This window comes from Chlorocebus sabaeus, chromosome 21 (genome assembly GCF_047675955.1).
Source record: "Chlorocebus sabaeus isolate Y175 chromosome 21, mChlSab1.0.hap1, whole genome shotgun sequence".
Lineage (NCBI taxonomy): Eukaryota > Metazoa > Chordata > Mammalia > Primates > Cercopithecidae > Chlorocebus > Chlorocebus sabaeus.
The window spans coordinates 26,065,086-26,089,235 of NC_132924.1; the positions used below are offsets into that span (position 1 = coordinate 26,065,086).

The 24,150-nt window shown below is 38.7% G+C and overlaps 1 protein-coding gene across 3 annotated transcripts in view; it reads left to right on the plus strand.

The window, feature by feature from the left end:
• Positions 1 to 19,592, plus strand: part of HERPUD2 (HERPUD family member 2) — a 56,298-nt gene extending 36,706 nt beyond the window's left edge. For all 3 annotated transcript variants that reach the window (XM_007981626.3, XM_007981627.3, XM_038004829.2), the window contains 4 exons: positions 13,697 to 13,819; positions 16,809 to 17,132; positions 17,835 to 17,952; positions 18,415 to 19,592. In XM_007981626.3, coding sequence (XP_007979817.1) covers positions 13,697 to 13,819; positions 16,809 to 17,132; positions 17,835 to 17,952; positions 18,415 to 18,576 — 727 coding nt within the window. In that variant the 3' untranslated portion in view covers positions 18,577 to 19,592. The remainder of the gene's footprint in view (positions 1 to 13,696; positions 13,820 to 16,808; positions 17,133 to 17,834; positions 17,953 to 18,414) is intronic.
• The last annotated feature ends 4,558 nt before the right edge of the window (positions 19,593 to 24,150 follow it).

Sequence of the window (24,150 nt, forward strand, 5' to 3'; positions counted from 1 at the left end):
TTCTTTAATATCATTATTCTGAATTCATTTTCCAGATTTCACAATTTTATTTTCACTGGAATCAATTGCTGGAGAATTAACGTTCTTTTGGAAGTGTCATATCTCCTTGCTTTTTCATGTTTCTTCTATCCTTATGTTGATATTTGTGCATGTGGTATAACAGTCCCTTCTTCAGTTTTTTGAATTTGTTTTTGTAGGGGGGGCACATTTTCCTAAAGATGTGTCTATGCTGTTGTTTGGTAGGCCACTTTGGCTTTGATTCTGTATATATACCATAGTATAGTCTCTGTATGAATTTTGTCAGGAACAGTGTCAGTAGTGTCTGATTTCCTCAGTGTCTTAGGGTGCAGTTTTTAGTGGAGGCTGTGGTGAAGTTTTGCTGGGGACAGGGGTGTCAGGTGGGCCAATCTTTAGGTCCTAGCGATCGATGGCAGTGGTAGACTGAGTATGCCTGTCCTTAGGCCCCAGTATGGCATACGCTGGCACCAGTGTGAGATGGTCCAGGTGGGCCAATTCTTGGGGGGCCTCCAGCCAGTTTGTTTGGATGCCATCAGTGACAGTGGTGAGCTGGGCAGTTTGGCATGTCGTCAGGCCCCTAGGCAGTGGATATGCCATGGATTATGGCAGTAGTAGTGGTGGGACAAACCTCTGGCTCCCAAGCGGTCTATAGTGGTGTTGGTGATGATTGCAATGGGTTGGATGGGCCAGTTCCCAAGCCCACAGATAGTACATGCACATGGGTGTCTGCTGTGGTAATAGTGGCAGATTGGGTCCTCAGGCCTCTGGGAGGAGTACTCAGGTGCCAACAGTTGCGGATGGGGTAATCCACAGGCCCCTGGATGGCACGCTTAGCCACTGGAGGTGGGTGGAACTGGGCCAAGCTGGCTTGACTTCAGGCTCCCTGTTGGTTTGTGCAGCTGCTGGTTCTGTTAGGCGAGGATGGCATGATCCCCAGACCTCCACCACAGTGCTCGGGAGATGTACTGTAGCCTGTTACTGGGAGGGCTGGCTTGCTTTCAGTGACAACAGTCATAAATTGGTGGGGGGTACACTTTGGGCTCAGATGGCAGCTGCAAGCTTGTAGCCTGTCCTCAGGGTACGTGTAAATGCTCAGTAGCACCATTCACGGGTGTGGGGTTGCTGACAATGTCTTGCACTTTGGCCCAAGATACATCAGTTAGCAGCACCACCTGGGAGTGCACAGGGGATCTCATTGAGGCTCCAGGGATGTGAGATTCAGGGGTTCTTGGGCCCCAGGGCAGGATGCAGCCCGATGAGGGTTGGACTCTGAAAATGATACCTTGCTGTAGCTATTTAGGACTTAGGAGGTGTGTGGGACCCATTGTGAACTCCTCTTGAGCAGCGCCTTCGCGTGGTCTCCTGTTAGTCTCCGGGCCGTGTGCGTTAAGGGTCTCTCTTGTGGCTAGGATTACAGGAGTCTGCAGTGGGAATGTAGACTGCTGGGGGTCCCCACTTAACCTTTCCCTGCCCTGCCCTGGGGAGCCTTTCCAGCCTCCCAGCCCATCCAGTGCAGCAGGCTGCCTTGCTTCTCTCTCCTTCCTTGCCTTAGGTGTTTCCTGTCACTTCTCTATTGAATTCCAGCTTTCTCCCTTAGGTAATCTACTGGAAGTGTAATTATCTACTCAGTATTTTTGTTCTTTTTTGTGGAGGAAGTGAGTATCAGATGCCTCTAGTTAGCCATCTTGAAGCCCCTCTTAGAATCCCTATTGTCTGAATTTTTAAAAGTAAAAATTTCTTATAGCCTAACACTCAGAAATAACCGTGTAGACCCAAAATAAAATTCTCAAGTCCCCCAGCCATCTGAGTGGACCTCTTCTCTTAGCCCAGGCACTCCAGAGTGAACCTGAAAAACTGGTTCAGGCCATGATGGGAAGGGAGGGTTGGACATCCCTCATTATACCCTCTTCCCTTTTGGAATTCAGGAAAAGCTGACCAACATTTAACATCAACACAGACCTTAAGTCTAATAAGAAACATTTACAATCTGTTCTCTCTGAAGATTGCTACCTGGAGCTTCATCTATATGATAAAACTTTGGTCTCTACAACCCCTTATCATAACTCAGACATTCCTTTCTATTGATAATAATTCTTTCACCCAATTGCCAATAATATTTTTAAAAAATCTGCCTATAACCTGGAAGCCCCTGCTTTGAGTTATCCTGCCTTTCTGGACCAAACCAATGTATATTTCACATGTATTTGATGTGTCATGTCACCCTAAAATGTATAAAACTAGGGTATCCCCTGACCACCTTGGGCACGTGTTCTCAGGATCTCCTGAGGGCTATGTCACAGACCATCAGTCACTCCTATTTGGCTCAGAATAAATCTTTTCAAATATTTCACACCATTTGACACTTTTTGTTGACAACCATTACTAACATTTTAGTAACTATCCTTCTAAACACTTTTCTACGTATACTTTTAAAATAGAAACATCATACTGTTTATTTTGTTTTGTAAACTTAAAAAAAATGTAATATAGCTTGGACATATTTCCAGGTCAAATATAAATCCACAACTTTTTTTTTTTTTTTTTTTTTTCTGGGATGGGGTCTCTCTGTCACCCAGGCTGGAGTGCAGTGACAAGATCTCAGCTCACTGCAAGCTCCGCCTCCTGGGTTCATGCCATTCTCCTGCCTCAGCCTCCTGAGTAGCTGGGACTACAGGCACCCGCCACCACGCCCGATTAATTTTTTGTATTTTTAGTAGAGATGGGGTTTCACCGTGTTAGCCAGGATGGTCTTGATCTCCTGACCTCGTGATCCGCCCATCTCGGCCTCCCAAAGTGCTGGGATTACAGGCATGAGCCACTGCACCTGGCCGTAAATCTACAACATTTAAAGTCTGTATGATTTTTCTTTATGTAGATTTACTAATTTGTTCACACATATATTGATGGAGAATGTATTAGTTTTGCTGCATGATAACCTCAGAATCTCAGTGGCTTACAATACATTTTATTTTTCTTGCTCACAGATCTTTTAGTCACTGGTACAGCTCTTCCTTGGGTTGTAGATTGAGTTCAGATCTGTTTCAAGTTTCTCATTCTCTGTAGATCAGTCATTTCCTAGCACACATTCTTTTCATGGCAAATGACAGGAAAACAAGAGGGCAAGCTAATGTCTGAGCACATTTGAAGTCTTCTGCCTGTCACATTTACTAATACTACATTGGCCAAAGCAATCACGTGACCACTCTCAACAGCTCAGCTGCGTTTAGAGGGGGAAGTATTGCAAAATTACATCCGGTGCTGTGCTGGTAAATGCTTACCAGCTGGCTTTGGGGGGTGAGGGAAATAAAGCACTAGATTTGTAGCATTTGCTGATTTCTATGGTGTAAATACTCCCATCATGGCTCAGCAGTGTGCTGTTATGAGCTAGATGAGCCAGCGTAAACCAGTTTTGCCACTGTGTGGCAGATAGTATGCATGTATAATCCTGTTATAGAAGACTGAAGAATTGGGGCAATCTTTTACCATAAACATTTGGGTCAGTCTTTTTTCCCATGAAATATTACCATAATCAGCATTCTTAAATATGTGTGCTTACATATTAGCAGTTATTATTTTAGGATAAATTGTGAGAAGGGGAATTCCTGAGTGTTCTGCTACTGTGAACTTAGGCAAGCTGCATAACCTTTAAGTCTTCTTAAGTGTTCAAAGTGTTCTTAAGACTTTTTGAGGCCCTTAAAGACTTTTGCAAAATTGCAGTAAAGTTGTACTAGTTTACTTTCTCAGTAATGTTAAAGATCCTGAGTATCTTTACTTGTACAGATATGTACTTGCTAAAGTGATAAGTTGGAATGTCCATGTTTTAATTTGAGACATGATAAAGAGGCATTCTTTATGTTTTATTTGTGAGTTTCTTATTTGTTGGTGTGGTGGTATCTTTAAAAATTCATTTACCACACTTTATCCAAAAGGATATTAATAACTAATACTTATTGAGCATTAGCAGAAGTTAGGCATTGTATTAAGCACCTATATGTGCCTTACTTCACCATATTTTATACAAACTCTGGTCTCAGCACTGTTATCTGCCGCTTATGGATGAGGAGAATGAGACTTAAAGGTTATGCAGCTTGCCTAAGTTCACAGTAGCAGAACTAGAATTCAAATCCATTTTTAACTTGGAGGTCTATATTCTTAACAGCATTGCCGAAGTGACTATTTTGTCTATCATTTGTTTCACTATTTTTTCCTAGGTTATCATTTGTATTTTAACTTTATTTGTAATGGTGGTGTCCCACCTCCAACGACAATTCGAAACTTTTTTCTTGTCAGATCTACCAGTCAGATTTTAAGTATTAGTGACTGTGTGAGCAAATCTATTTGCATGAAGACCTTGTGACTTCATTCAGTAAATATTTACTTTAGAATCTGCTTTGTGCTAGGCACTCAGGAGAGGAAAATGAATTCTGTACTTTCTCACTGGAAGTAGGTCAGATAGGCAAATGAATTACCATCTGCTGATGGGCTGTCATGGCCTTGAAAAAAATGCTGGGGGAGCCTGGAGGAGGGAGGGACTATCTCTGCTTGGAGGAGTTGGAAGGGCTTCAGAGGTAATAACGTTTGAGCTATCTTTAAGGGTGTTAATAGGGAGAACAAAGCAAGTGCAGAGTCTTGAAAAGGAGGCTTCTGGGAACACAGTGGGATTCCATGAGGTTGCTGCTTGGTCGCTTGTATGGAGTGGTGGGGGAAGCAAGGATAATTTGATGAGTTTCCTATGAAAGTTTGTTCCTGAAGTTTCCAGTTCTTTTAATCTCCTCTCCTCTGTAATTTTAACTTTTTAAAACCTACAATGAGTGTCTTTTGGTATAGCTTTCAAGTATATAATTGTGAATAACAGTCTTTCTACTTCTTGTTTATTCTTTATAATTTCTATAGTACTCCACCAGTTTTATGGGTTTCAGTGAATTTGCCTTGCTCCTTTTTTTGTGTTTAGTTATTATCCTACAGTGCTAACTAGTATAGCCTATCTGAAAAGAAAAAAAAAAAAGCTGTCAGAACTTCTGCCACCAGCTGTGATTTCCTCCAGCTTGTTTATTTCAGCTATTTCCTCACTGTGACTTTCCTAGGGGCAGAGGGAGAAACCAGGTTATCATCTTACTTTTCCTTGCATAAAGAATATGACATTTTCTATGGGGACAGGCATATTACACATTCCAAATAGTTACATTTTCCCCATGTTTCTGCTATTTTATTTTGCTTTTTGCCAAAAAAAGAAGACAATTAATTTAACATTTTGTGTTTTCTTCCAGTATCCTTTCTTTGTTTCTTTCTTTTTCTTTTCTTAAATAGGTGAGGTCTCGCTCTGTCGCCTAGGCTGGAGTGTGGTGGTGCCATCATAGCTCACTGCAGCCTTGAGCTTCTGGGCTCAAGTGATCCTCCTGCCTCAGCTTCCTGAGTAGCTGGGACTATAGACATGTGCCACCATGCCCAGCTAATTGAAATTTTTTTTTTTAGAGATAGGGTCTTGTTATGTTGCTTAGGCTGGTCTCAAACTCCTGGCTTCAAGCAGTCCTCCCATCTTAGCCTCCCAAGTAGCTAGGATTATAGGCTTGAACCACTATGCCCAGCTCAGTATCCTTTACTTTGTAAATGTTTTTATTTAATATAGTTGAAATTTTTACTGTCTTGGTAACCTTACATGTTTTCATTTAATGTTGAATAATTAAGTTGAATTTACAAATTACTAGATTAAATAGTTGCTTATAATCAGTATTTTATTTTCAATATTTTCGTAATGCTCATATGAAGTTGTTCAATACATATTTATTGTGCTAGATGCTAGAGATATAGTAATAATGTATAAAGCCCATTCCCTGTTCTTAGGAACACAGAGACTGGTCAGAGAGACAGTAGATTATTTTTTAAATAGTAGGTAATTTATTTTTAAAATTATTTTCTAAGAGGTAATATATGTGATGAGTAGTACCATCTTCAAAACAAAACGAAACAAAAGTATGTAAGAGTTTCATTTCTATGTCTTATACCACTTGCCCTCCTTAGAGGCAACCATTATTAGCTGTTTCCCCTGTATTATTCTAGAGATAAAATGTGCTTACACAAATATGTGTATGTGCGTGCATGTGTACATGTGTTTATTTTAACACATAATAGCATACTTTCTATATAAGAAGTCCTCACTTAACATCATGATAGGGTCTTGGAAACTGCAACTTTAAGTGAAACAATATTAGCAAAACCAACTTTTTTTTCATTAATGTTATAACAAAATGACATTGTTCAAGGACCTGTTATACACCGTTTTATTTAAAGTCACAGTTTCTAAGAACCTACTGACAATGAAAGTGAGGACTTACTGTACACACTAGCCAATATCTTGTTTTTTCACTAAGTACATTAACAACTGCACCACATTAATACACAAGAGCTGTACCATTCTTTGTTTATATATTTTTTAGTTTTTATTTTAATTTTGTTAGAGATGGGGTCTCACTGTGTTGCCCAGACTTCCCTGAACTCCCGGGCTCAAGCAGTCCTCCTGCCTCAGCCTCCTGAGTAGCTGTGACCACAGGGTAGCCCAGCTGTCTCATTCTTTATTAATTGCACAGCATTCTATTATACAGATTACTATACTTTAATGAACCAGTCCTTGCTGATGGATATTTAAATTAAAGTCAGTATTTTTATATACTGCTTTTTTATTTTTAAAGACTTTATTATACTTTTTAAACATTCACAAAGTACAGAAGATACTGTAATGAACCCCAGTATACCTAATACCTAACTTCAACAATCAACAAACTACCGTTGTTCATCTAGTTCCTCTTCTGTTTCTTTTTTTATCCTTGGGCTGGAGTTTAAAACAAAACCTAGACCTTATAATTATATCTTTAAACAGTGTGTATTTGTAACAGATATGGTAGCTATGGGCTTTTAAAAAATCTTAATCACAATACCATTGGAAAACTCAACAAAATTAAAAAAATCTTCAATATCATCTAGTATTCAGTTTGTGTTCAGATTGAATCAGTATTTGAAGAGAGTGACATGGTGTATTTGGTTGATATTTCCTTTTTTTTGTTGTTATTGAGACAGAGCCTCGCTGTGTCCCCCAGGTTAGAGTGCAGGCGTGCGATCTTGGCTCACTGGAACCTCTGCCTCCTGGGTTCAAGTGATTCTCCTATCTCAGCCTCCTGAGTAGCTGGGACTACAGGCACACATCTCCACGCTGGCTAATTTTTGTATTTTTAGTAGAGATGGGATTTCACCATGTTGACCAGGCTGGTCTCAAACTCCTGACCTCAAGCGATCCACCTGCCTCAGGCTCCCAAAGTTCTGGGATTACAGGCATGAGCCACTGCGCCTGGCAGGTTGATGTTTCTTAAAGCTTTTCTAATCTAATTCCCTTTTCCTTTCTTTTCTTACTTCATACTCTTTCTGTAGTTGTTCTGTGTTATTTTCCACAGTGGTCTAAATATAGCTGACTAAGTTCTCATGGTGTCATTTAGCATTTTTCTTTATCCTATATTGCCTGTAAACTGGTAGTTAGATCTAGGGCCTGATTAAATTCAATTAAGGTTCATCTTTTTTGTTCTTTTTTTAAAAAAAGGAATTCTCCCATGGGTGGGTGGTGCTATGTATGTTTTAGAAAAAAGGGAAAAAAAAATCTTGAGTTCATACCGATATTTCAAATTTAGGTTAAAAGTTAAAGAGTTTTCTTTTTTTTTTTTTGAGACGGAGTCTCGCTGTGTCGCCCGGGCTGGAGTGCAGTGGCCAGATCTCGGCTCACTGCAAGCTCCGCCTCCCGGGTTCACGCCATTCTCCTGCCTCAGCCTCCCGAGTAGCTGGGACTACAGGCGCCGATCACCTCGCCCGGCTAGTTTTTTGTATTTTTTAGTAGAGACGGGGTTTCACTGTGTTAGCCAGGATGGTCTGGATCTCCTGACCTCGTGATCCGCCCATCTCGGCCCCCCAAAGTGCTGGGATTATAGGCTTGAGCCACCGCCCCCGGCCAAAAGTTAAAGAGTTTTCACAAATCATCTTGGGTATGTGTATTTATATATCTTCTATGCTAAAACATCCTAGTCCCTAATGAATTAGCATAATTACTTATTTGCTTTATCTGTATGTATATATGCGTATGTTTTTCAAATAGTTTTAAAATAGCAATACTATTTCCACTTTTGTAAGATCACTGAGTGTGATTTAAAACTTTTATTGTTCTTTTTGTATTTAGTATTTACCCTACTAGGGATAGTTAAAATATTGTTTTGAAGTCAGTAGAATAATTATCTGTATGGTTGTACTATTAAACTTGAAACTTCTTTAGTTTTTTTTTCCAGCTTTCTATTTTTTTCTTTTTAGTTTAGTTTTTTTTAATTACATAAAACATTATTAATGTTCCAGTGTCAAAACAAGATACATTCAGAGAGACTTATTTTCATTTTCTTCACTCCTCTTTTTCTCTTCCTTTCCATAATAATTTATTTTATTTTTATTATATATATTTTTTCCATTGGTTTCTTTGTGGAAAATTCATGAAAATGTGTGTGTGTGTTAGTGTGTGTGTGTACACACACATGTATATATACACACACATAAAAATATATCCTCATTCTTATACAAATATTATACATATTCTTCTTAACATTGTTTTTCAACAAAATTTCATGTAAATGTCTAAGAAGTCACTCCATAGGAGTAGAGAGAGATCTTCATTCCTTTTTATAGCTGCATACTAATTCATTCAGTGCGTAAACTGTGACATCCAACCTCATATTGACAAATATTTGAGTTATTTACAATCTTTGCTGTTATAAATAGTGTTATGATGAATAGTTTTGTGGAAACATCCCTTCGTGTTTTTGTTATGTTTTGGCCTTGCTGTATTTAGGGTAGATTTCTCTCTTAAAGTAGGAATGGGCCAAAGTGGATAGGTCAGAGAGTAAATTCCTACATAGGTGTGCAGTTAAAAAGGCAATTTCAATGTGGTGGTAAGTGCTATAACATTCTCTATTTTTTAAAAAATTAATGAACTATTATCCCTGTCTCCAGTTTCTCTCTATTACTAGAGGACAGCGGGCTGGAAGTGGGAGTATGTATAAAGGTTTTATTAAAGGGCAGAGATGTGAAGTTTTTTTCCTTATTTCATAGTTCTGTAAGCTAATTTTCAAAAGCAGAATTATTTGGGCAGTTGGGCATAAGAGCAAAGCTTTTTAAAAAACTTTTAGGTTCATGGGTACATGTTCAGGTTTGTTACATAGGTAAACTTGTGTCATGGAGGTTTGTTTTACAGATTATTTTGTCACCCAGGTACTAAGCCTGGTACCCAGTAATTGTTTTTGATTCTCTCCCTCTTCCCACCCGCCACTCTCAGTAGGCCCAAGTGTCTGTTGTTTTCCCTTTTGTGTCCATGTGTTCTCATCGTTTAGCTCCCACTAATAAGTGAGAACAGCGGTATTTGGTTTTCTGTTCGTGTGTTAGTTTCCTGAGGATAATGGCCTCCAGCTCCACCCATGTTCCCGCAGAAGACATGATCTCATTCTCTTTTATGGCTGTGTAGTGTTCCATGGTGCATATGTACTTTTTCTTTATCCAGTCTGTCATTGATGAGCATTTAGGTTGATTCTATGTCTTTGCTATTGTGAATCGTGCTGCATGAACATTCACGTGCATATGTCTTTATGGTAGAATGATTTATATGTCTTTGGGTATATACCCAGTAATGGAATTGCTAGGTCAGATGGTAGTTCTGTTTTTAGCTCTTTGAGGAATCACCACTCTGCTTTCCACAATGGTTGAACTAATTTACACTCCCGCCAACAGTGTAGAAGTGTTCCCTTTTCTCTGCAACCTTGCCAGCATCTGTTATTTTTTAACTTTTTTATCGTAGTCATTCTGACTGGTGTGATATGGTATCTCATTATGGTTTTGATTTGCATTTCTGTAATGATCAGTGATGTTGAGCTTTTTTCCATTTACTTGTTGGCCACATGTATATCTTCTTTTGAAAAGTGTGTGTTTGTGTCCTTTGTCCACTTTTTAAATGTTTTTCTTGTCTTTTAAAATTGTTTAAGTTCTTTATAGATGCTAGATATTAGACCTTTGTGTGATGTACAGTTTGCAAATATTTTCTTCCATTCTGTAGGGTGTTTGTTTACTCTGGTGATAGTTTCTTTTGCTGTGCAGAAGCTCTTAAGTTTAATTAGATCCCACTTGTCAGTTTTTGCTTTTGTTGCAATTGCTTTTGGCATCTTTTGTCATGAAATCTTTGCCCATTGCCTAGGTTGTCTTACAGGATTTTTATAGTTTTCAGTTTTACATGTAAGTCTTTAAACCACCTTGAGTTGATTTTTGTCTATGATGTAAGGAAGGTGGGTCCAGTTTCAGTCTTTTGCATATGGCTAGCCAGTTATCCTAGCACCATTTATTGAATAGTTTTCCCATTGCTTGTTTTTGTCAGCTTTATCAAAGATTAAACAGTTGTAGGTGTGCAGCCTTATTTCTGGGCTCTCTATTTTGTTCCATTGGTCTGTGTGTCTGTTTTTGTACCAGTTACAGTGCTGGTTTGGTAGCCGTGCAGTAGTTGGAAGTCGGGTAACATCATGCCTCCATCTTTGTTCCTTTTGTCTGGGATTGCCTTGGCTCTTCAGGCTCTTTTTTGGTTCCACATGGATTTTAAAATAGTTTTTTCTAGTTCTGTGAAAAATGTCAATGGTAGTTTCATTGGGATTGCATTGAATCTACAAATTACCTTGGATAGTATGGCCGTTTTAATGATATTGATTCTTCTTATCCATGAGCTAGAATTTTTTTTTCCATAGAGCAAAAGATTTTTAAAGGTCTTTAATTTTGTAATTGTGTTTTAAAGGCTTATTCCAATTTATACTGCCATTAACAATCAAAGAGTTAGGTTTTACTTGTACCTCTTGCCAATAATGGATATTTTTATTTAATCTTTTCTACCTTGGCAAATAAACTTAAAAATGCTATCTTTGCTTTAATTAGTATTTGATATCCTAATGATTATTCTGTTTCTATCAGTTCTTTATATAGAAAAGATATTAACTACAATTTATTGCAGCATTTCTTAGCCATTTCTCTCTAAATTTTGTTGTCAAATAGGTTGATTTTTTTTTTTTCTGCTTTCTTCTATTACTTAAGTTAGGAAAATCTTTCCTTCAAAGGGTTGGTAAATAATTCTAGTTTCTTCTAGGCTATCTGTGGTTTAACTCTTAATACTTTATTTCATCTCTCTTATTTGAATATATAGAATGAGATGAAGCTTTTTAAACTCCCTTCTCCCACAAATTTGGTAATCTTTTTTCCTAGCACTAAATAACAGTTCTCTTTAACTTGTTGTTTAATGATGCGTCCTCTAAAATATATTAAATTCTTAAGTAATGTGTTTCATTGTATCTATTCCTATATATTTTATTAATAACTTTATAATTTAGCATCAGATCTTTTATTCCTTGTTTCTGGAGTATACCAAATGCATACCATCTTGTCTGAGGGTAATGAACACAACTGAAAATTATAATGTGTCATCTTGGGCCTGGGATGTATTTGGCAATTATATTGTCCAGTGGTTTTCTAACTTATTAGGGAAAAAGGGAAGAATACTTTGGGCTGGTTGTTTATTTTGGCTACGTATTTTCAGTAATCACTTTATATTCTCCATATGTTTTGGGCAGCATGCAGGAGGGTGAGGTGGGAAACTATGACTTTTTAAAAAAGTACTTGTTAGTGTCTTCTTTTTCTTCCTTGAGCTTTAAAAACAGTGACAAAGTCCGGCCTTCTCATTTTACAGTTGAAGTAACAGACTTGTTTGACATTCTTATTAATGATAGTGATTGGTGGAGATTTACTTTCAAGGGGATGGATTTTTTCGTAATGGGGAATACTAATAAAATTTAAAATATACACCTAGATACAGCATATTGCTGTAATACTTGATTTGGGTAGTTTTATAGATTTGCGCAGAGATGCGTCAGCTCCCTGGTGTAAATGCTGAATTGTATAAAACGAATGGTTTTATAATACTTCTCTGCGTCAGTGGTATGGCTTTCTCACCAGAGTTGATCACTAACTGACATCTTTTTAAAGGAATAGCTGGGTTGAGGTTTGCTTTTTTTGAGGTGGGGAGGTGCTGTGTCGTCTGTTGTCCTGTGTCCAAGAGAGCTGAAGTTTTTTCCCCCTTATACAGGACCCTATATGAAGGTATATATAATATATATATAATATTAGGAGATTGAAGGGTCTTTTGAGGATGGGACCCTCTGTGGCTGCCACAGCTCCATCAAGAATAAGGAAAGTTCAGGTAATATGTGGGGAAGGTGATGCCTTACCTAGCACCAGGTTTCCTTAAGTATAGCCTATTCAGGCTTAGCTCCCCAAGCTCTTCTAAAGTTAGGTTTCTATAATCAATTATTACCAATTGTATGTGTAAACAGTCTTTAGAATACAAAATTACAGCTAATGAATTTAATTATTCTTGTCTCACTCCAGATAGACCAAACTAGTATTAGCTAAAGATAAAAATCAAGTAATGTGAAGAAGACTTAGCAGATTCATAAAGAATTCTGCATTTACTTACCTGTTTATCTCTGTAGTTGTTTTGATATATGTGATTTTCTACAAACCTCACATTATACACTTTGGCATCGTGTTCGGTGTTGGAATGGGAAAGAATAAAAATAAAACTAGCTAACATTTCATGAATACAGGGTGAGAATCCTGTGAGGAAGAGTCTATTATTAGATCCATTTTAGAAGTGAGGAAACTGTAGAGAAGTTAAATGTGACCTTCTACAAGTTTTACTGAATTAATAGAATTTGGCCAGGTGCAGTGGCTCATGTCTGTAATCCTACCACTCTGGGAGGCCAAGGTGGGAGGATCACCTGAGGTCAGGAGTTCAAGACCAGCCTGGCCAACACAGTGAAACCCTGTCTCTACTAAAAATACAAAAAAAATTAGCCGGGCGTGGTGGCGCATGCCTGTAGTCCCAGCTACTTGGGAGACTGAGGCAGAGAATTGCTTGAATCCAGGAGGCAGAGATTTCAGTGAGCTAAGATCACGCCACTACACTCCAGCCTGGGTGAAAGAGCAAGATTCTGTCTCAAAAAAAAAAAAAAAGAAAAAAGAAAATTTTAGCCTACTTTAAGAATGTATATGTAAACATGTTCTGCTAATCTTGTCTCTTTACAGAATATTTTACAGGTTTTTGTAATGTTCATTTTTTATTTTATAGCTCATAACTGCTGCATTTTAATAACATTTTATTACTAATATAAAATATCATTTGTCTATTTCACCATTCCCCAAAATATTTTGTCATGAAATTTATTTTAGGGCTTTGTTTCTTAAGGAAAATGTACTTAAAATAAAAGTATTTTTGGCTTCATGTGATGAAATGAAAAGATAATAAATGTTCAGATTGGCTCTATATTTTGTGGTGTTTCTCTTTGTTTTCCCGTTAAAACTGGGCTGAAATGTTAGTTATTCTCTATAGTTGGGCCCTGGGTCAACTTATGTAAGACATATTATCTTATTTGAAGAATAGTTGAAAATAAGTATTTTTCTTTTCAGTGAGATTTAAATATATTCTGTCAATGGTTGACTTGAGGTTCAGAAATGAAAATTTAGAATAATACTTTTAACTGCTAGAGCATTAAAAGAACTCATTATTTATTTCTTGCAGAAATGTAGACAACCAATTTCCTGGGCAAGTTGCTCCACCTGGATTCCCAGTGTATCCCGCGTTTAGCCCACTGCAGATGCTGTGGTGGCAACAGATGTATGCTCATCAGTATTATATGCAGTAGTAAGTTAATCTGAGTTCATTTTTTAAGTTACTCACTGTGTTATTTGCTTTATTTTCTTTTTATCCTAAGTAAGTTGATTTGGGATTTCATTTTTTTATGTATTTAATGTTGTTTTGACTAAAGGAAAAAGGGTTCACCTCCAGTTCACATGAGCTAACCCTGCCCTTGGCTCCTCCCTATCTTCCCTAATTACATTTAGCAGTATTCAGATTCTTTAATACAACATTTTATAAATTCAAGAGGAGAAAACTTAGGAATGTTTCACTGGAAGGCAGCAAATGTACATGAAGAGTTAGTCAAATAAAAAAAGGGATAGAATCATGTCAGGGAGGCCATAGCTTATGTAGGGCTCAAATGTGGCTAATATGCTTACTTTACTGTCAGTATTTAGTCCGTTTTGATTCTGGTCAGCATGGAACAGTCCTAGCATTGAGGACAGTTTCTCAGCCTTCATTCTCCTCAACTCATTCTGCATTCATTTAACATTGATTAGCTTCTCTTTACCATTCTCCTCTCCTTGTTTCTGTGATTCTTTTGTCTTCTGTATCTTTTTATCTTTCTGTGTCCTTTAATAGCTCATTTTATTAACATATCTTTCTCAGTTCATCATGTGTTTGTTACTACGTGCTTCTCAGCACTCATAGTCGGTAGAGAGGATGGGATTTAGTTGTGGGGTAGTTCTCTTGGATTTCTTTTTTGTATGGCCTTAGTTGTTAGCTCTCTGTGAATGAATCCTGGTTCTTCATCTCCTGTGCTTCATCCTGTGTCTCTGCTTTATTGTTGGAAGATTTCCATAGGGGAATGAGCCTTTACCTCAAATTCAGTGCATCTAAAATTTGATTCCTCTGTTCTTTAAGTGCCTTCTCCTTTCTCACTTCTTTGTCAGTGATATTAGCTCTCTTCTTATTACCCAAGCTCTTAACTGTAAACAGCTTTGATTCTGGCTTCTGTTACTCCTGAAAGCAGTATTTTATGAAGATGAGTTAATAGAGCTTTTGTCCTTCCCCATATGCTACCTCCAGTGTTTCACCAGGTCTTTTCTCATTCTAAGTCCACTTGACTTCAATAGGTTTCTCCTTTTAGTCTTTTTACTGTATGTATTTCCTTATACTACTGCTGGGTTACTTTTTTTTTTTTCCCTTCCTTCCTTCCTTCCCTCCCTCCCTCCCTCCCTCCCTCCCTCCTTCCTTCCTTCCTTCTTTCCTTCCTTCCTTCCTTCCTTCCTTCCTTCCTTCCTTCCTTCCTTCCTTCCTTCCTTCCTTCCTTCCTTCCCTCCCTCCCTCCCTCCCTCCCTCCTTCCCTCCCTCCCCCCCCCCCTTTTTTTTTTTTGACAGAGTCTCACTCTGTTGCCTAGGCTGGAGTGCAGTAGCATAATCTTGGCTCACTGCAACCTCTGCCTCCCGGGTTCAAGCGATTCTCATGCCTCAGCCTCCCAGGAGCTGAGATTACAGATGTATGCCACCACACCTGGGTAACTTTTGTATTTTTAGTAGAGACGGGGGTTTGCCACACTGGCCAGGCTGATCTTGAACTCCTGGCCTCAAGTGATCCATCCGCCCGCCTCAACCACCCGAAGTGCCAGGATTACAGGCATGAGCCACCATGCCTGGTTTGCTAGGTTACATTTCTTAACACATAATTAAGTCAGTCATTCCCGCAGCCACCCAGATATCCTCTGATTCTCTTGCCCACTGTGAAGTCTACATCCTCAGACTTTTCCCCATAAAGCTAAGCTGCTTTATGAACCTTGTATCCTAAGGCTCTCTTTCATAAGCCCTTGGCTCCAGGCAGGATATTCGTACCTTACATGTTGCCATGGTAATGGTTATCATTTGAGTGACTGCTTTGTGCTCAGTACTTTGCTGGATGCTGTACCCCACCTTGTCTCGTTTGTGAACCTCAAGAGAACTGTGTGAGATGAGGGGAGCTTATTATGCTTGCTGCTAAATCATATACTCTTATGCGCATCATTTAACTTCAGAGCCTTAGTTTCTCCCCTTTAAAATAAAGTAACTCACCTGTGTATCAGAATATTCATGAAGTAGGAAGTGTTTTCTAAACTAAAAAGCCCTATACAGATACAAGATATTAGCATACTGGCTTAAATAGGATTTTGTAGCCTGGGAACCATTTATTTAACTTTCCTGTGCTCCCTTGATTGTTAACCTCTTATTGTAGAAAAATTTAAAAACATAACCAGGTAGAGTAGTAAAAGGAATCTGTGTGTACCTATCACCCAGCTTTGACATTTATCAATTCATGTTAGTCTTATTTTACAACTTTCTTCCTTCTGTTGGATAATTTAAAGCAAATCCAAGATATATTATCATTTTTCTCGGAAATTTATTCTTTACTGGAAAATTTTAAGCAATCAAATTATAAGTAAACCTCAGAATCACAATTCTTTCTAACTTGACAAGGACCAGTGGTCCCCAGTTAAAGTTCTTCCAAATCAGTATTGGGGTGAAAGGGTTGTTATCTGAGATGTATTTAGGATTTTAGGATACTAGTACAAATCATTTATCACTGGCAGTAGACACAATGTAATAATAGCATGTATTTTTAGACAAGCCTTTCAAAACATGGGTCTGAGGGAGAGGTAGGTGGTGAGCTTGGGAGTATTCATCCCATGTAGAATAACAAAAGGGGGCATTCATGAAAAGGTTTGGACCTCTCATTAGCTTATAAGGTAATTGATTGAAAGAGAGAGTAGTGGTTAACATGGCTGCTCTCACATCTTTTGCCTTTCCCCTGTCATCTTACACTACCAGGCTGAGAGAACATCCTTTCCTGTGTGACATCTACCATCAACCTTGGCTCCACTTTTCCATTGGAATTTGTGCTTACCTAAGAAATGTGGTACAGGAGTTGGGATATTCCATATTAGGTTTATGAAAAATACATATAGCTCCCCAAGAAGTTTAAAAAAATATGGTATGGTAAAGTTTTTTTTTTTCTTTTTAATATTTATTTTGGTGACTATTTCAGTCAAGCTGCAGTTTCAGCTCAGGCCACATCAAATGTCAACCCAACCCAGCCTACTACTTCACAGCCTCTAAATTTGGCACATGTTCCTGGAGAAGAACCCCCACCAGCTCCAAACCTAGTGGCCCAAGAAAATCGACCCATGAATGAGAATGTTCAAATGAATGCACAGGGAGGTCCAGTACTAAATGAAGAAGACTTCAATCGAGACTGGCTAGACTGGATGTACACGTTCTCACGAGCTGCGATTCTCCTTAGCATTGTATACTTCTATTCTTCTTTTAGTCGGTTTATCATGGTAATGGGAGCCATGCTGCTGGTTTATTTGTGAGTGATGTTCATTAACTTTTTGTGGTTTAATGTCTGAAACTGTTCAGCACAGAATCTGGTGTAGGGTAGTCTGTTGTGAATGTTGAGTGAAGGAATTTGAATGCTGGACTTTAGATATCTGGCATGTTTTGATGCCAAAAGCAAGGGCAGGTTTTGTTGAGTGAGAATGTTTATCAGAATTATTTAGAAGCAGATTTTTTGTTTACTGTATTTTATAAAAATTGTTCATTCAGTGAGATATACTCTATCCGTTATTTAGAACTTAAGAAGTGTATGATGCACTCCTGCATAAGGTTGTCCTCTTTCATTAGACTTACCAATAGTAAGTCCTATAGGTATAAGCCAGATTTTTTTCATAAGTAGACTGTTTCTCCCCTGCTCCCTTCTCTCCAAGGGGCAAACAGATATCTAAGTTGTATTTCATTTTGAAAAATACCAAAAAAGATTTATGATTCCTGATATGTTTTAATAACTAACAAAGAGCCAGTGAAGTCCATGATAGACAGAGATTTGAGTTGGTTTTGTTTTGCTGTCATTGCTTTGAGAAGGGTGGTTCCCTGTCCTGAAGTGGGAGATTTGGTCTTTTTATTTATTATAGTTCTAATCATTTTTCTCTTATAGGACACTAATAACATTTTATAGTGTTACAAATAAAAACAACTGTGACTTATTTTATTTTCTCTTTATTTTACTGAACAGACACCAAGCTGGATGGTTTCCTTTTAGGCAAGAAGGAGGTCATCAACAGGCTCCCAACAATAATGCTGAAGTTAACAATGATGGGCAAAATGCAAACAACTTGGAACTTGAAGAAATGGTATGTGATTGAAGCTTTTGTATACTTAAGTTACTGAGATTTTCCCAGCACTGTATGGGACCAGTGTGATGAAAGAAGATTGGATGTTCCATAAGTATTTGTGAAATGGTATGTGAAAGAAAGCTAACATATAAATTGTGATGGTTTCATTTGGGAGAGCTTAGAATATAATACCAAATCAGTCATATATTATAACTAAATGGGAAGAAGTAACTTTTTTTTCTTGAAAATAGTCTAGAAATAAAATTATACACATGGTAAGAATTTATTGTATTGCATTGGCAGTTGTCCCCTTTAAACTAGAACACTGAGGAATTTACCAATTTTGGCCTTAAAGATTTCTAATGACCACATATGTACCACTTCATATTCCTTTGTTCTACAAAGAATTTAACTGTCTTCTATTAAGAGCTAATGCTCGTTCACATCACTCAGGAGTATGTTTCTTGTTTTGCTTGAAAGGAGCGTCTTATGGATGATGGGCTTGAAGACGAGAGTGGAGAAGATGCAGGTGAAGATGCCAGTGCAGTTCAAAGGCCTGGATTAATGGCTTCAGCTTGGTCTTTCATCACCACCTTCTTTACTTCACTAATACCAGAGGGGCCTCCCCAGGTTGCCAATTGACCTGAAAAACTGTGCCAGCTACAAGGAGGGTCTGACTTTAGGAAAGTGGTTTAAATAACAGTGCAATTTCAAAAAAATTTATAACTTTCTTTTGATCATCATGTACAGAGGTGTTTTTTTTCTTTAGGCTTCTCATGCATATGAATATTTTAAGCACAAATGGACTACTAAATGTCTGAATTTTTTTTTTAAGATCCTAACAGAACATAGCGTAACAATATTGGTCTTCCAGGTGTTATTCATTTCAATTATGTGTAGTATACCAGGACAGACCTATTTTCGTGTCTTATTTCTTTAAAGAGCTGCTTCACTGGCCGGGCGCCATGGCTCACGTCTGTAATCCCAGCACTTTGGGAGGCCGAGGCGGGTGGATTACTTGAGGTCAGGAGTTCGAGACCAGCCTGGCAAACATGGGGAAACCCCGTCTCTACTAAAAATACAAAAAAATTAGCTGGGTGTTGTGGCACGTGCCTGTAATCCCAGCTACTCGGGAGGCTGAGGCAGGAGGATTGCTTGAACTCAGGAGGCGGAGGTTGCAGTGAGCTGAGATTGGGCCACTGCACTCCAGCCTGGGTGGCAGAGTGAGACTCAGTCTCAAAAAAAAAAAAAAAAAAAGAGCTGCTTCACATATAGCTAGTAGCCTGGCCCTTTAATGTTTAATTTGAATAAATATATCTATTTTCTGTGAATTATCTTGAAAGTTTTAAACAGAATGACCTCATAGTTTTTAATAAAGAATATTATTTACCTAAAATGTGCTAGTAGCATCTTGCCCAGCCATAAAGCAATAAACTTCTCAATAATCTTAATTTTGACATTTGAATAAATAATGGAAACTTTCTATTTTAAGGGCATGTATCCCATCAATTGGAATCAGTACCTTAACAGAAAAAGGCAGCTCTTCAATGGAATTAACGTGATATAAAATGTTTGATATAGGCAGTACTTTTATAAAAAAAAGATATGCTGGAAATTGCTCAGTGTAATTTTTTAAATAAAAAGTCAATTATGGTAAACAGTTTTAAGGGGTATTTGTTCAAACTCTTCACCCATTACATGCAAAAATTATATAAATTTTAGTAGTTGTTTGGAAGGGTTGCTGAAGTCTTAAAAGTCATTTACACCTCTTTCCATCCCAGATGGATATCTCCTAGTTAGGTTGTCTGAAACCTCATTAGTTTGTTTAAAAATCCCTGTGAAAGCCAAGTTAGTGTATCATGAGAAGGCAGTAAGTTTCTTATGGGATAGCTAAATAAAACAAATACGGGCAGGAGAACTTTATCTCACATAAAATGCATTATAAAATTAGGAGTGTGGTACTGGCCCAGGAAAAAAAAATTATGTATATGATTAGATAACAGAGAAGATTAAGAAAGCATCAATAAATTATTTTCTGATTTGTTTACTTAATAATGATAAAAGTGAATTATCAGGGGTGACTGGTTAGTTAACCATTTGAAAAGTAAAGTTAGATTTCTGTTTATAAATGTCAAGACATCATGATTGAATATGAACAACCAAATCATGAGAATACTAAGAATATATAGGTGAATATATAACATTGGAGTCAGAGGACACTTTTATGGCAGAATCTTTAAAGATTGCTAAGAATATAATGTTTTGACATAAGTAATTTAAAGGCAAATAATTAGAGCGAAAAAGATAGAAAAGGTAATAAATGAAGTCTTAAATTCAGTCCAGTAAAAAAAAATTTGTATCCAGTAAAAGAAGAAAAAAAGCACTCCAATAGGAAATGGGTAATAAAGATGAAAAAAAGTACTATCTAGTAGTTAAAACTACCAAATTCATAAGATGATATTCAGTGTTGGTGAAACTGTAGGGTAATTTAAAATAGAATATAGCCATTCCAGCAAGTATCAGATTTTCAAAATGTGCACAGAATCATTCAGTGTCATCCTGTTATTCCTAGAATGCAAATCAGACTAATAATGAACATGGCTTACAAAATCCTGAAAGGTTGTGCCCTCGCTTCCTGTCAGTTTGAGCTGCCCCTTAATTCCTGTTTGAGCTAGGCTGCTCTAACTCTAGCACCTTCCCCCCTGGACTTTTTAAATTGCTGTTCTTTTTGCTGCAAACACACAGTTTCTTCCTTCTCTGCCTCACTAGCACTAATGACTCATCAGATCTCAGCATAATTGCCAGTTCTTTGGGAGGCTTTTCCCTGGAAGCACAGTTTATTACTTTGCCGTTAACACTGTTACAGTTTACATTTATTTCCTTATTTCTCTCACCATATAGAAGGGATGAAGTTGGGGAGAATCTGGTATTTAGTTCAGTCCTGGATGAGTGTCAGCAGAAGTTTGAAAGGATGTCATGCATGTGTGAGATTTAGCTTACCAGATAATTCATTGCATTGTTGGTAATTAGAAAAAAATCAGAATTAGCAGATGTTCAGCAGAGTGAGCTATGGCCACATTTGAACACTGTTTGGGTCCATGATTAGGGATGGCTTATTTCAAGACTGATGTAATTATTACATCCAGAAGAAAGGTCTGGATTTTAACCTGGAAGCTAAATAGATAAACTACCAAAGCTGGCAGAAATGCTCCATGGGTCAGAGCCTAAAGCAGGTACAGGGTGGGGAGAGAATTCTGAGTTAATTATGAGACTGATCAGTTTCATTTCTCATGGGAGCTGGAGAGAAGAGAATTGGAGCTGTATAACTTATTGGGGGTGGGCAGCATTGTGGGGACACCCCTCTGGAGGAAATGAGCAAGTCCCTGCCTCCTAGCAGCAGGCTGGGGCCTAAGGAGAAAGGTCCTGGTTATAAACTCCTGTGAAGGGACATTGTCACAGGTTCTAAGAACACGGAATTCGTGAGCCACTGTTATTTTCTCTACATTGTTAATTCCCTTGTGTTAGCCTCACATTCATTAAGTCTTTGTCAAAAACTACAGCCCAATGTCAGCTGTGTTTTGGATGATTCAGGGAGGGACTGTGTCCATTCTGGGGCCAGATGGTACCTAGGTGACTGGGGTAATCCAAACACTGGTCTTAAGGCCAGATTGTGACTGGTAACAACCTGTTTCTGGAATATAAACACTTCTAGGACTTCTTACATTATTATACATTACCATAAAGACTAGACCTTCTACAGTGAGAGGGTCAGATTATGTTAGGTGGGTAAAAGAAAAGAGTGATCTGTAGGGCTGGAGAATTGGAGACATTCGCATCATATTTTGTTAACATAATTAGGTGCCACAGCTCACCAGTATTGTAACTAGTTTCTCTGGCTCTTTCTACCATCACTATTGAAGTTAGGCTTTTCAAATTTGTGGGAGGAAAGACCATATTTGGAGTTTCAAATATACAGTCCTAGTGGCAGTTTTTGCCTCACTGTTTTGTTGTTGTTGTTTGCTTGTTTGTTTTGAGACGGAGTCTCACTCTATCACCCAGGCTGGTGTGCAGTGGCACTATTTCGGCTCACTGCAACCTCTGCCTCCTGGGTTCAAGCAGTTCTCTGCCTCACACTCCCAAGTAGCTGGGATTACAGGCACCTGCCAACACGCCCAGCTAATTTTTGTATTTTTAGTACAGATGGGGTTTCGCCATTTTGGCCAGGCTGGTCCTGAACTCCTGACCTCATGATCCACCTGCCTTGGCTTCCCAAAGTGCTGGGATTACAGTTGTGAGCCACTGCGTCCAGCCTTGCCTCACTGTTAAAAGACTATAATGTGATGTGATATGTCAGCTTTTTCGAAGTCCAGTGTACGTCAGACCCTAAGGCCTGCAGTATCCGGAATGGTGTTGCTGGATGTGCAAAACTGCCAGGCTCTAGCATGTGGTGTTCTCATCTACCAGATCATTCCTTGGGCTCACTTCTGCGGGTGGTATTGCTAGCACTGCACATTGGAACTGCAACTTGGGAAAGTGATAGAAACCGACTGCATGATAGGTACAAAGTAAGTTTGTTGTATTTTATACACATTAATATTTTGGATGTTTCAATATTTAAACATTTCACAAAGGAAAATCAATGATAATGCTTCTTGAATGTGTTGTGAACAATGCAAGCCTTTTATTAAAAATTATGGAATATTCGAAAGAAATGTTTTTCTTACAGAGAGCAGAGAATAATTACTCCGGGTTCCTGTGTCAAGGCCTCTAGGGCCCCTTTACTGCCTAGAATTCTTTTTTTTTTTTTTTTTTGAGACAGAGTCTCGCTCTGTCGCCCAGGCTGGAGTGCAGTGGCCAGATCTCCGCTCACTGCAAGCTCCGCCTCCCGGGTTTACGCCATTCTCCTGCCTTAGCCTCCCAAGTAGCTGGGACTACAGGCGCTCGCCACCTCGCCCGGCTAGTTTTTTGTAATTTTTAGTAGAGACGGAGTTTCACCGTGTTAGCCAGGATGGTCTCCATCTCCTGACCTCGTGATCCGCCCGTCTCGGCCTCCCAAAGTGCTGGGATTACAGGCTTGAGCCACCGCACCCGGCCTACTGTCTAGAATTCTTAGTAAGTGGAAAACCTTTCCCAAGCACAATGAAGTCTCAGCCCTGATATGGGCAGGACAGTAAAAGACCTGTCTTCTCTTTCCAGAGCAAACCCCAGTGGTTGCACCTGTCCTCCCATTACACTTTGGGGATAAACCCTGGAGGCCCTAGTGTAGGGGACCGGTTTCATGGGTCTTGTTGCCAAAGCTTACTTTCTTGATCCTACTGCTAAGTTCTGACCCTTCCTCCAATTGATCTGCTTTCCAAAAAGAGCACACCAACCCTTGCACAAACCATTTAATGTGGTGCAGTAAGCTGTTTCATCCAAGTGTTCCAAAGCCATAGGATGAGCAGGTGGGAAAACCTTAGACCTGTATAGGATCTTCCCCCAGTTAGTTAGACTCTTTCACAGGGGATGCATGGGAGACAGGCTGCTGTTGCGCCATCCTTTCTATTACATAATGATAACAACGGTTACTTGAAATGCTTTAAAACTTGGTGTCATTTACGTTTAAATATTTGCTGTGTTCCTGGCTCTGTGCTAAATGCTATGCCTGCATCTTAAAAAATCCTTAAAATAAGGTAGGTAGGTACTACTATTGCTTCCATTCTCTAGATGGGACACTAAGATTTTAAGAAGTTAAATAGCTCACCTTAAAACACACAGCTAGTAAGTAATGCAATGGAGACTTGAACCCAAGTCTATTCTACTCTAGACCATGGACTCCAAAATTAATTAATTATGCAAATAAGGAATGTGGAGAGTTCAGCCTTGAGCAAAGGGAGATTAGCTTGTTTTGCACTAACCCTTCTGCTGAGGAAAGGACAAAAACCAGAATATACATATCTATTCAGGGATCAGGCAGTTGAGAAAGCAAGGGCTAATATTCGAGAGGTGAGATGTACATTTGATACTATTCGTTCCCCCTCAAGGGACTTGCTAATTCAAGGGCAGGGGCTGAGAAATTGAATAGAATTTGTAGAAGACTAATGGACACCAAAAATTAGAGTTGGGGTCCAAGTAGAACTGGCCCTGGAAAACACCCCAGACTTTCTCTTGGGACCCCAAAGACCTGCTCTTAAAGGTGAACTGGATATGGGCCTGTTCTCACAAGGACTGCAGCCC